Consider the following 12,661-nt stretch of genomic DNA (forward strand, 5'->3'; position numbering starts at 1 on the left):
ACAGTTAAAAAGGAGTATAACGGTTGGCAGTCGATGTCACGATGCGGCTGTTGAAACGACGGCGAGGGCTTCTTAAATCGCGAGGCAGGCCCACCTCGTTGGCCTGGTTGACGAGCGCCGTGGCTTGGAATCGGCGCGGATCGGCGGAGAAGACTCGCAGGATCTCGCGCACCAGGGACACGTGGCCGTGACGCACCGCCACGTGGAGCACCCCCTCACCGGCCTCGCCACGGACAAAGACAAAGATCCCCCGGATAGCCTCCGATAAGACTTCAAGCCCGAGTCAATAAAACTTGCGTACCGATTTTGAAAGACAGTCATCAAATTTATATTTATTTAAAATGTTTGCTCGTCTTGTAAAACACTCGCAGACCAAGTTACTCGCAATCCAAGGTTTTACTCTATATGTGAAAAAAATATTTTAGTAAAAAAATATGTTAGTACACATTTTTTGAAATAAAAAGTGCTTTTTAAAAAAGACGAGTTTAATATTTTGTAAAATGTTGGCATTACTTATGGTGTAGAAATTAAGGCGAGCGCCTTACAAGCGGAGGGATGCAAATTCTCATTCTCGTTCGGGGGTTGATTAAACCGCTCATCATTCCTCAGAGGTCAATAAAATGAGCATCATTTTGTGGAGAAGTCAACAGTGGCTGTCCGCTAGAAATCCTCGCCCCTGCCATAGAACGGTGGAATTTCCACCACTTGCCCACAGCTGTAATCTGGCAATGAGCACCACCTTAACGCTCACTTCAACAGGAAATCACTTTGACTTGACTTTTTTACGTTAACATAAACATCTGTTTAGCTTGTGTAAGACGCTAGACTAAACACCACGATCGGTCGACAGAGATCGTTGATCGAGCTGTCACCAGGTCCACGCTTGCTTGGGCCTTTTCCGTCACGTCGTGGTTTTAAAGGACTGCCATGAGCTTTACAAGATATACGCAGCAAGTATCCTTATACACGTGACAGGTTGGGCCACCGAAGGGTAAACGTTGGGCCAACGTCGAAGCAATGTTGCACGTTTACTGGCTAATCGTAATGACCGAAGTGCAATTTCCCGGATGCCCGGTGGCCTTCACCAGCCGTGAGTGGGAAGGAAGCGTTAAAGAACTGATTGGGCATTAATCGCGGCGTGATGATACCACCGGCGAGCACCTCCGAGAGGCAGGTGAGGTCTCCTCCCTCCTCCAGCAGAGCCTGCAGCATCTTGAGGTGTCCGTGCCGGGCGGACACGTGCAAAGCCGTCTGCCCGTCCTGCCCCGGGGTGACACGGTGACGAGACGTTAGCTACCTCGCCTGGTATGCAGGAGGTTGTAGGTTCCATCCCAACTCTGACGCCTGCTGCTGCATATTTGGAGTTTGCGTGTCTCTCTCTCCACGTGGTCGCGTTGATTTTTCTCCGGGTCCTCCGGGTGTCCCCTCCACATTTAGAACAACACGCGCTTTAGAGTATTTGACTGCTATAAATTCACTCACGAACCTTGCGTTGAACATTCCCAGTTGCATCCAAATCGTTCGCATTGCTCACGTAACTTCACTCGCTGTCTCCCCCTGCTTCTTGTGGTTCAGTCTCTCACCTTCTCATGCAGAACCACGGTCATCTATGAATGCGCTTCTAAACAAAATGCCGACTCGCGTTTATTCCCATTCGCCTGTGGCTCCCCCACACCTTCTGAACGGCGTTGACGTTGGCGCCGCTCTTGAGCAGCATCTCGGCCACCTTCTCCCCCTCGGGCACCCGGGCGGCGATGTGCAGCGGCGTCTCCTGCGCCTGCGCGGACCCACGCGTGCCTACGTTGAACTTCTCACGCAGCCGTACGAAGCCAACCGTGCTAATCGGAGGTGCTGGAGGGGGACAACTGAAAAAAAAGCAGTTCTAAAGAAATTCTAGATTTGAAGCTTTCGTGACTGCAAGGATTCATATTCTTTGGTTTTTTCGGTAAAGTCACGATTTAAGCCGCACCACCTCTACATAATAATAGGCTCAGTCAACCATTCTACACAACAAAGACTCATTTCCTGGCAGTGATTTCAGCCACATCATCTCTACATAACAAAAAGGCTCAGTCCCATTTACACGCACCTTTACATCATCCGCGCCTAGTTTACACAACAAAGGCTCATTCCTAACAGCGTGCTTCAGCCGCACCGAACCTCACAAAAATAATATTCAGGGCCTACCTTGGCTCCTCCCACCCTCAAACAGTATATATACAAAGACTGTTTATAGGAATTTCTCTCACTTGATACAGCTATCGTGCTGTGACGGTTCCACCTGAAGACGGAAGCTTGTGTTGCCTCCGAAACGTCGTGATTTTTTTTTTACTTTTATTAATTACAATTTTTTACCTACGTGACTTTACCGAAAAAACCTAAGAATAAGTTCTAAAGAAAGTTACAGATCTACACGATTTAAAAGTGCACGACTCGAGTGGCTTCCTCGTATCGTAAGAAAGAGCGTTCCAGACGGCCGCAGAAGCGCATCCGAGAGCGCGAGCGATGCAGTGCCCGTTTCTGCGGGCCGCGTGGGACTCACCGGCCCCCCCGTGAGCTGCACCTGTGCCCCGAACCCGAGCAGCGCCTGCACGGCGAGGGGGCGGCAGTGGAGCGTGGCGGCGTGCAGCGCCGTGTGGCCGTCCTTGGCACGAGCGTCCGGCGGGGCGCCCTTCTGCAGGAGGGCCCGCACCACGGCCGCGTGGCCTCTCCGCGCCGCCACGTGCAGGCACAGAGCACCGGCCTCGGGGGAGACACATGCGGGGGACACACGTGGGGGACACTTGAGCCCAGCGACACGTCCGCTATAAATGTCCAAGCGACAAGCCACTTTGTTGAGCTGTCATTCGTGGTGGCCAGGTCGCTTCTGAAAAGGAAGTTGATACGTCAGAGGGATTTGCCTGCTAGGATGGGGATGGTTTAGTTTTCCTGACCGCAGGAATTCATATTCTATGGGTCTTTCGGTAAAGTCACGGAGATAGGTTACTTTGAACCTATCTACGTGACTTTACCGAAAGACCCATAGAATATGGCTTAGTTTTATTTGTACGTTTTGGGTGATTTGTTTTTCTTGTACTTTGCACTACAATCGTGTCTTAACATCGTTTGTTGTCGTAACGTTCTCTGTGGAGAAGAGCTTTATAGCTCATCGGATTCCTCCTCCAGTATAAATACTGATGCTGATTCTGGGAAACGTGACAGAGATGGAAGATGCTTGGCTCCCTTTGGCCTGGAGGCACGCCTCAGCACGTGCTCGCTGCCACCCCTTTTCCACTGCACGCCTGAGCCGGGACCACTACCCAGTTAGCCCTGCCTACTGCTCAAGTAGCCCCTCCCACTGTGCAGGTAGCCCCGCCCACTACTCGGGTAGCCCCGCCCACTACTCAGTTAGCCCCGCCCACTACTCGGGTAGCCCCGCCCGCTACTCGGGTAGCCCCACCCACTGCTCGGGTAGCACAGCCCACTACTCAAGTAGCCCCGCCCACTACTCAGGTAGCCCCGCCCACTACTCAGGTAACCCCGCCCACTGCTCAGGTAGCCCCGCCCACTACTCAGGTAGCCCCGCCCACTGCTCAGGTAGCCCCGCCCACTACTCAGGTAGCGCAGCCCTTTTCCCGCAGCACGAGGTTGAGCACGAGGCCAGAAAGACGATGACCACCGGACCACGTTCCCGATCGTTGGCAAACGCTTCACGGGGGACAGCCGGAGCAGCCCCTTCTCTAACCGTCGGGACTGCCGCCTGCCTCACCTTGTTGGGCATCTGCAGGGGGACCCCCTTCTTGAGGAAGGCGAGCGCCGTGTCGGGGTGGCCGCACTGCGAGGCGATGTGCATCAGGGTGCTGCCGTCCTGCGGCAGACGATGCGACGCGCGGTTTTGTTGTGGAGGTGCCGCACGCGTCTCGTGTTAAACGTCGCCGTCGAAACCTCTCGAAGCCGGACGCGAGTAAGCAGGAATTTTGTGGGGTAAGCCAGGATGCTTCCCAAAGAAAATTAAAAAATATATATTTCTATACATCTTCTTGGTTCTTTCGGTAAAGTCACATAGAAGGGAAGTAATAACATTTTTTTTATTATTAAGGGAAGTAATAAAATAATTTTTATTATTGTATTACTTCCCTTCTACGTGACTTTACCGAAAGAACCAAGAAGATGAATCCCTGCAGTCATGAAAGCTTTAAATCGAAATTTCTATACATCTTCTTACGGATAAAACCAAACTCTGAATGGAATGCTGTTTAGCGGGACGGGCACAACTTACGGCCATGATCTTTTGTCATTAGATTGTAAATATTAAATCGTAAATACTTCGCTAATTGTTATTCATCAGCGAACAACCATGGAGGCTGAACGGCTAAAGAACTCCCCAGACATCAGTTCATACCGTCTGTTGCCCTTATGGAAATCAGTCGCTTATCTAACAGCAATAACAATTGCTGTTAACCATTGATCACATATCTCAGATGTTAAGGACATACACGTGTCATTATTTGTTTAATCTTTTCTCAATCATCTCATTATTGATGGCATGCTGGACATCTCCAACAGCCGGAGAGACCCTTCTCCCGATTCGATCGGCTTCGTCCGGCTTCGACCGAGTCTGCCCAGTCCCTGCCAGTACCTTGGTCCTCTTCTTGGTTATTTCGGTAAAGTAATGTAGAAGGGAAATAATACAATAATAAAAATACAACATAATAAAATAATTCTCACGACGTAAATTTTTATTATTTTATTATTTCCCTTCTACGTGACTTTACCGAAAGAACCAAGAAGATGAATCCCTGCAGTCACGAAAGCTTTAAATCAAAAGATACCTTGGTCCTGGCCATGACGTCCGATTTGAATTTGTCAGTCAGCACCTCCACCACGCTTGTGTGGCCACGCTCGGCGGCGATGTGCAGCGGTGAGCGGTCCAGCTGAGCACCACCACACGGGGCAGGGACCCGCACTCAGCGTCAGGACGTGGTCATGACTCTGCTGATGAGGCACCGCATGTCGAAAACCAGTGCACTGTCTCGTGTTTGTCCAACGCTGCTGAAATGATGCACGTGCCGGAAGGCCCTGTGAGGCTGATGGGATGTGTATGTAGGCAGGGAGCATTGTGGGAAGTCGGCATATTATTTACAGTGATTATTTCGACTGGACGTCACCAACGTTAATGGAATTACGTTGAGAGACGGAGGAACACATGAATTCGACAACATCTGCAGGCCAATGACACCAATGAAACGTGCCCGACACGTGTGCGATGCCTGAGACGTAACGCTCCACCCCCCCCGCCCCCCCGCGTTTCACTCTGTGAGATTCCTGCACCGGCGCAACGTGTCCCCAACCTTGTCGGTGATGTTGGGGTCAGCGCTGGTGATGTTGTAGAACAACTTGAGCATTGCCTCATCGCCCTCCCAGGCAGAGACGTGCAAGGGAGTGAAGCCCTCGTCCTGCCAAGAAACAACGAGATAACGATTCTCATCTGGCCACGTGTTTGCCATCAATGACATCACTCTCCTTCGTACGGCTGATGTTGATGTCGAGCAACAGCTATGATTTTACACCGCGGTGATTGAGCCGAGCGATTGCGTCAGGAGTGGCTGGGTGGTGCATCGTTGTGATGATGCCTCCTTCTTCGTGTATGCGAATCGGACAGCGAGTCGTCCTACGTTCCATGGTTCTATTCTGGGTGGCGACCAGAGTCGCCGCACACTGCCAGGGAGTTTAGTTTTCCATTTGCCGCATCATCATCGTCATCATCGTCAACATCGTCAACATCATCGTCGTCAATTATCACCGCGTCTGCTGCTGACGCCATGGTTTGTGTACGGATTCGGTTCAGGGGTTACGGCGGTGCCACGGGGCTCCCGTACGTTCTGGACGTCGGTCTGGGCGCCTGCTTCGACGAGGAGCCGCGCCACCTCGTGATCCCTCCTCTTGCACGCGACGTGCAGGGCAGTGTCTCCGCTCGCCTGCGCGGGAGACATTCTCACGGTTGGCGATGCACGGGTTTGTTTCCCATTTGCAATGTTCAACGTCGTTGTGAATTGATTTACAGCGCCCTGGCAACGTCCACTGTTGGGTGAAGGCTGCATCGGCCTGGGGTCTGGTTGTCGGATATCACGTGTCACTGGTCATAGCCGTCACTGGGAATCGAACTAAAGTTAGGGGCCGTCCATAAATGACGTCACGCGATTTTGGACGATTTTTGACCCCCCCCCCCTCGTCACACGGCGTCACAAAAAGTCAGACCCCCCCCCCCTCAAATATGACGTCACAAAGCTCTGCCCCCCCCCCCAAAACCATATTTCCATTTTGAAAATAAAACATGCTTCACATCGCTTTAAACTATTGTCATTGTAGTGCGTATTTAATGTGGCGCTGCACTCTGATGTTGTAGGAGTGTTGTTATTTATTTAAAAGTATATCTTATTAAGTAGAACGTGTTGTCTATATATATTTAAAGTTGCGCATTTTGATGTGACGTCACATTTCTCAAACCCCACCCCCCCCTCGTCACACATCGTCACAAATGTCTGACCCCCTCCCCCGAGGTGCGTGACATCATTTATGGACGGTCCCTTACTGCGTTCGTAGGGCAGTGCCCGAACCACTGCGCCACCACTCAAGGGCAGTGTTAATATATAAAGGATAAAACCAAATATATAAAAGATAAAACAAAATATATGAAGGATAAAACAAAATATATGAAGGATAAGACAAAACAGATAAAGTATACATTAAAACCACATTGGGGGGTTTGGGATGTGCAGGCCGCAGGATCATAAGAAATGTCGATGGCTTGGGAAGGTCTTCATCCAGCAGTAGATTGCTCATTGCTGAGGATGATGATGATGAGTGCATTGTACCTTGTTATCATCATCATTGCAAATAAACATCATCGTCATCATTGTCCTCATCGTCATCATCTCCATAATCACCATTGCCGTGGTGATAATAATCATCGTCAAGGTCGTCATCATCGTCATCATTGCCCTCATTGTCATCGTCATCATCTCCATAATCACCATTGCTGTGATGTGAATATTAATCATCGTCAAGGTCGTCATCAACATCATTATTGCCCTCATTGTCATCATCATCATCTCCATAATCACCATTGCTGTGGTGATAATAATCATCGTCAAGGTCGTCATCATCGTCATCATTGCCCTCATTGTCATCGTCATCATCTCCATAATCACCATTGCCGTGATCATAATAATCATCATCAAGGTCGTCATCAACATCATCATTGCCCTCATCATCATCATCTCCATAATCACCATTGCCGTCATAATCATCATCGTCGTCGTCGTCGTCGTCACCAGCAGCGCCGCTGACGCCGTGTACCTTCCAGCAGGCTGTGACCTGCACGTCGGGCGCCAGGGCGAGCAGCTCCCTGCACACGGCCAGGTTGCCGACCTCCACCGCGAGCAGCAGCGGCAGTCGCCCCTCCTGAGCGCACGCACCCCACACCCCACACCCCGCACGGGACCGTACCGGATCACTCTAACTCAACGTGTGTTGAACTTCTTTCGCGTCGTACGTAGCCCGCGGTGCTAATCGTAGGTGCGGGCGAAAGACAACGAAACTAAGATACACAAAGCAGTTCGAAATAAATTAGTTTTCAATCGAGGTGATGATTTAAAAGTGCAGAGCTGCAGTGGCTTCCTGATATCAGAAGGAAGAGCGTTCCAGACGGCCGCAGAAAGCACGCGATGCGGTGACCGTCTTTGTTCGATGGCCAGCCAAGAGCCGCTGCTACGAGGATGACCGCAATTCGCGTGACGTTTCGCCAATTATTAAGATAATAGGCAACGGCGCAGCCCCGCAATTGCTTACTCACACCACTGCTGACGGAAGGGCCTCCGTGACAGAAATCTCAAGAGAGCCTTACGAGAAGATATTTTGGGGTTTATTCCATCAACGCTGGCCAGACGTCTTGGAAGAGGTGGGAGACAGCCCACAATTTACCCCACCACACTGACCTGCCCATCGACGAACTGCTGCGAATCCATCGATGCTGTCGTGTGAGAGGGGTGAGGTATTTAAAAGACTTGGACCGTCGTTTCAACTGCTGCAGATCGAATGCAGCCAGCGAACCTCTGAATTGCAAGTCCGGCACGCTCGCACCGTCACACCACTGTGGCATCGTTCCCTTATCAGTAGAACACGATTCGCCTCTTCATTCACTCGTGAGCGTCACATCACCAGCGCACGTGGTGATGTGACGCTCACGCGACACCTGGCCCTCGTCGGTCAAAATTTGGCAAAGTTTGGCACCGTGACGCCGGCGCACGATGGCCTGCCTCGTTTCCGAATGAAGTCCACTGGGTGTTGAACGCTCACCCCTGTGCGTAGCATTTTAACAATAAATACACGCCGCGGTATTAACCGGGGCGGCCTGCCCGGTGCCGAACCGCGAGTCTCTCTCCCGCTGGGCCGCGTCACTGCCGCAGCACCCGACTTGACGCTCCGCTCCCAACTCGAGCAGCAGCAGGAATACAAAAAGTAGTAGCGCAAGGCGCGAGCGAACGCATTGAAAACACGTCGGGAGGAGCGCTGCACTACTGCACGCGCCCCTCCAAGATGGGATGGTGGTGGGAGGGGGGGTGCATGCAGTGGTGCAGCCTCGGCCAGCACCGGGGGGCGACTGGTAGCTGGCGTCACCTCGTCGTGAGCGAGGCGCGCGTCCCTGCCCATCGACTTGAGCAGCATCTGCACGATGGCGATGGCACCCGAGGGTCTGGAGGCCGCCATGTGCAGGGGCAGCTGCTCGCTGGGCTGGTGGGGGTGGGGGTATTCACAACAACAACAACAATGAGAATCTTCTTGGTTCTTTGGGTAAAGTCACGTAGAAGGGAAATAATAAAATAATAAAATTTGAACATAATAAAATACAATTCTCACGACGTTTCGGCCACAACGCAAGCAGCCGTCCTCAGGTGAAGAACAGGGCTGTCGGAAAGACAGCGTCCGAATGACTGCGTTGTGGCCGAAACGTCGTGAGAATTGTATTTTATTATGTTTATTTTTTATTCTTTCATTATTTCCCTTCTACGTGACTTTACCGAAAGAACCAAGAAGATGAATCCCTGCAGTCACGAAAGCTTTAAATCGAAACAATGAGAATCTTTATTTAGACTGGAAGAGGAATCCGATAAGCTATGAAGCTCTTTGTTTTACAGATGCCCAGTATGGGGCGGGTCAGCAGGTTCCAAGAGCAAACAAGACAAAAGGGCCACGTGGCAATCGGTAACTTAATGGCATGGCGTGGCCTCATCCAATATAATTGTTTCGAAATTAGGGGTACCACAATAAGCCGGGGAAGACAGCGAGTGAAGCACATACGGGATTTGAACAATTTGAATGCAACTGGGAGTGTCCAATGCAATGTTCTTGAGTAATATCACGGACAGAGATGAATGGAAGGAAAACCATGATCAGGTCAACACGTAGGCTTTCGAAAACCAATATCATCCAAAATAAAAGAACGTGCCAATTCGTTACTAGTACAGTGCACCGGTGTCTTGGAGAGTAAATCCACGCAATTTCCAATCACAGTACGACGTTTCGCCAGTAATTACAACTAGCATCATCAGGCGACAGCCAGATTTAAATCTGGCTGTTCTGTTTACTAATTGGCGGTGTCTGGTGGTGGCGGGTTTAACGACACATTCATATTTACGCGATCTGACCCAAAAAAACCTCTATTATGGAAGACCATGATCGCCAACGTTGAGAACACAAAGATGCCGAACCCAAAAATCTATTACGAATCAAACAGTGGCCGCGAACACCTACTACCTGTGAAGACGAGTAAGTTACGTAGCTTATCCACAATCATGTTTTCATGCGACGCACCCAAAAATGGTTTTCGCTAAGGGCCCCCAATACTGCATGGGTGTGTGTCCCCTCCCCCCCATCATCGATGAAGGGACGCATCGCGGTTGAGTGATTACCCCTCCAGTGAGATTGGGGTCGGCTTTCTTGAGCAGCAGACACTTCACCATCTCGTCCCTGGACTGTGCGGCTGCGACGTGCAGCGCCGTGCGCCCGTCCTGCTCGGGGAACGGGGAACGGCACGCGGGCGCCCCAGGAGAGGTCAGGGGAGGAACACGTGCGGTGCCACGGTGGCTAGGAGATGTTAATTACCTCGCCTGGTGTGCAGGAGGTCGCGGGTTCGATCCCAACCCTGACGCCTGCTGTATAATTGGAGTTCTCATGTTCTTTCTAGATTTGAAGCTTTCGTGACTGCAAGGATTCATACTCTTGGGTTCCTTCGGTAAAGTCACGTAGGTAAAAACAATTATAATAAAATGAAATAATAATTAATGAAAATAAATAAATTAAATCTCTCTCCCATGTGGCCGTGTGGATTTGTCTCCGGGTCCTCCGGTTTTTCCCTCCGCATTTAGATTCGTGCGTTTCGATTATTTGGCTGCTATACATTTCCACGCGATAAGCCACTTCTGAAAAAGAACTGTACATCTCAGTGGGCCTTTACCTGGTAAAACAACAAGAATAGTTTTGTCTAGTAGTTTTAGTTTAGAGTGGCCCACGTGGTGTCCTCGCTGCGATTGCGAACACTGGGTCCGTGACTCGACCCAGCGGCAGCACATCGCGTCCGCTGCTTGTTTGCCGAGGTTCGAGGTTCACTTTGGCCGCCCTGCTTAATACTGCGGTGGGCGCCAACAATAAAATACCAGACGCCACTTGCGGAGCTCACAGTGGATGTTAAATACCCAACCCCCATACGTAATTCGAAATGACGAGGCCATCGTGTGCCAGCAGCGTCGTGGTCCAAAATTTGCCAAATTTCCCTACAAATTACTCGAAAATGATTTGCACATAAAGGCAATCATCGCCCCCCTACTGGCAGACTAATGCCCGTTTAAAGGCCAGGTGCTGAGTGACCTTTTGCCGCACAGAGACAGCTGCCACTGAGTGGTGGGGGGGGACGGGGTGACCTTCAAAATGTGTTGAGGTGAGGTGAGATGTAAGTCGATGATTGCATGTAAAAGTTGTTGTGTGAGTTTGAGTTGTTGAGTAAGGTTGAGTTGTTGAGTTTGGTTTGTGGTGTGACGTTGGGTTGTTGAGTGAGGTTGTTGGGTTGTTGAGTGAGGTTGTCGGGTTGTTGTGTGAGGTTGTTAGGTTGTTGGGTTATTGAGTTGGGGTGGTGATCTCACATGTGCACGGTCGCCCAAATTCGCCCCGAGCTCCAAGAGGCGTTCAACCACCGCCAGGCGGTTGTCTCTCACGGCCATCATGAGCAGGGTGAGCCCGGACTCCTGCAGCCACCACACAGACACAACACAGACACAACACAGACACAACACAGACACGACACAGACACAACATAGACACAACATAGACACAGCTCTGAGGCTTCACACAAGCTCATGCACCTACACACGGGGATCCCCTGTGGATAACATCAACACTCACTCTACACACACACTCACTCTACACACACTCACTCTACACACACACTCTACACACACTCACTCTACACACACACTCACTTTACACACACACACACACACTCTCTCTACACACACACACTCTACACACACTCTCTCTACACACACACTCTACGCACACAGTCACTCTACTCACACACTCACTCTACACACTCACTCTACACACACACTCACTCTACACACTCACTCTACACACACACTCACTCTACACACACACTCTACACACACACACTCTACACACACTCACTCTACACACTCTACACACACACACTCTACACAAACACTCTACACACACACTCACTCTACCCCCACACTCACTCTACACACACACTCTACACACATACTCACTCTACACACACACTCACTCTACAAACACACTCTACACACACACACTCTACACACACACTCGACACACACACACTCACTCTACACACTCTACACACACACACTCTACACACACACATTCACTCTACCCCCACACTAAAAATGTATCTCGATGATAGCCGAGGCTTACTTCTGTTGGGATGCAGGCAAACAAGCAATGCTGTGATGTGTCGATAATTGTGATGATTGATGTCAATACTGCGTCAAATTGTAATGTAGACAAGGCAGTGTCGATGGCAGTGATGGACAATGCAGTGTCAACGATAACGATTTGGCAATGATGTGCCAATCACGATGGATGACAACGCTGTCGACGACGATCGATATCAAATGCTCTGTGATAAAGGGGACGATGTGCAACGCTGTGTAAAGTGATGATGATGATGATCATCCTCCTCACCTGTTCGGGGATGAAGAGACTCGCGTCTGGCCGCTCCACCGCACTGAGGAGGTTCTCCACGGCAGGCCACTCCGACCTGCTCGCCAGGCTCAGCAGCCGGGACGCGTCCCCCACCTGAGGCATGGTGCCCGCGCCTCCTCCAAGGCAGCCAGAGGGCTCCTGCGACAATCACCACGTGTCGTGTCTCCCAGACCACGTGTCGTCTCTCCCCAGACCACGTGTCGTCTCTCCCCAGACCACGTGTCGTCTCTCCCAGACCACGTGTCGTGTCTCCCAGACCACGTGTCGCGCCTCCCAGACCACGTGTCTCACACCACGTGTCTCACACCAGTCCAAGTTTAAAGACGCGTCTCTGATCAACTGTAACCACAGTAAGGATGCCTTAGCGGAATGAAGACGGGTATTT

General features: G+C 50.8%; 1 protein-coding gene across 1 annotated transcript in view; it reads right to left on the reverse strand.

Moving 5' to 3' along the window:
* Positions 1-12,378, reverse strand: part of LOC144938721 (uncharacterized) — a 30,694-nt gene extending 18,316 nt beyond the window's left edge. Inside the window, exons 1-13 of the mRNA XM_078866640.1 lie at positions 12,256-12,378; positions 11,178-11,279; positions 9,951-10,049; positions 8,659-8,772; positions 7,339-7,443; positions 5,859-5,957; positions 5,331-5,435; positions 4,812-4,913; positions 3,749-3,847; positions 2,543-2,743; positions 1,676-1,777; positions 1,162-1,260; positions 95-223 (exon numbers count right to left, since the gene is read on the reverse strand). Coding sequence (XP_078722766.1) covers positions 95-223; positions 1,162-1,260; positions 1,676-1,777; positions 2,543-2,743; positions 3,749-3,847; positions 4,812-4,913; positions 5,331-5,435; positions 5,859-5,957; positions 7,339-7,443; positions 8,659-8,772; positions 9,951-10,049; positions 11,178-11,279; positions 12,256-12,378 — 1,479 coding nt within the window. The remainder of the gene's footprint in view (positions 1-94; positions 224-1,161; positions 1,261-1,675; positions 1,778-2,542; positions 2,744-3,748; positions 3,848-4,811; positions 4,914-5,330; positions 5,436-5,858; positions 5,958-7,338; positions 7,444-8,658; positions 8,773-9,950; positions 10,050-11,177; positions 11,280-12,255) is intronic.
* Between the last annotated feature and the right edge of the window lie 283 nt (positions 12,379-12,661).

This window comes from Lampetra fluviatilis, chromosome 2 (assembly GCF_964198595.1).
Source record: "Lampetra fluviatilis chromosome 2, kcLamFluv1.1, whole genome shotgun sequence".
Classification (NCBI taxonomy): Eukaryota; Metazoa; Chordata; class Hyperoartia; order Petromyzontiformes; family Petromyzontidae; genus Lampetra; species Lampetra fluviatilis.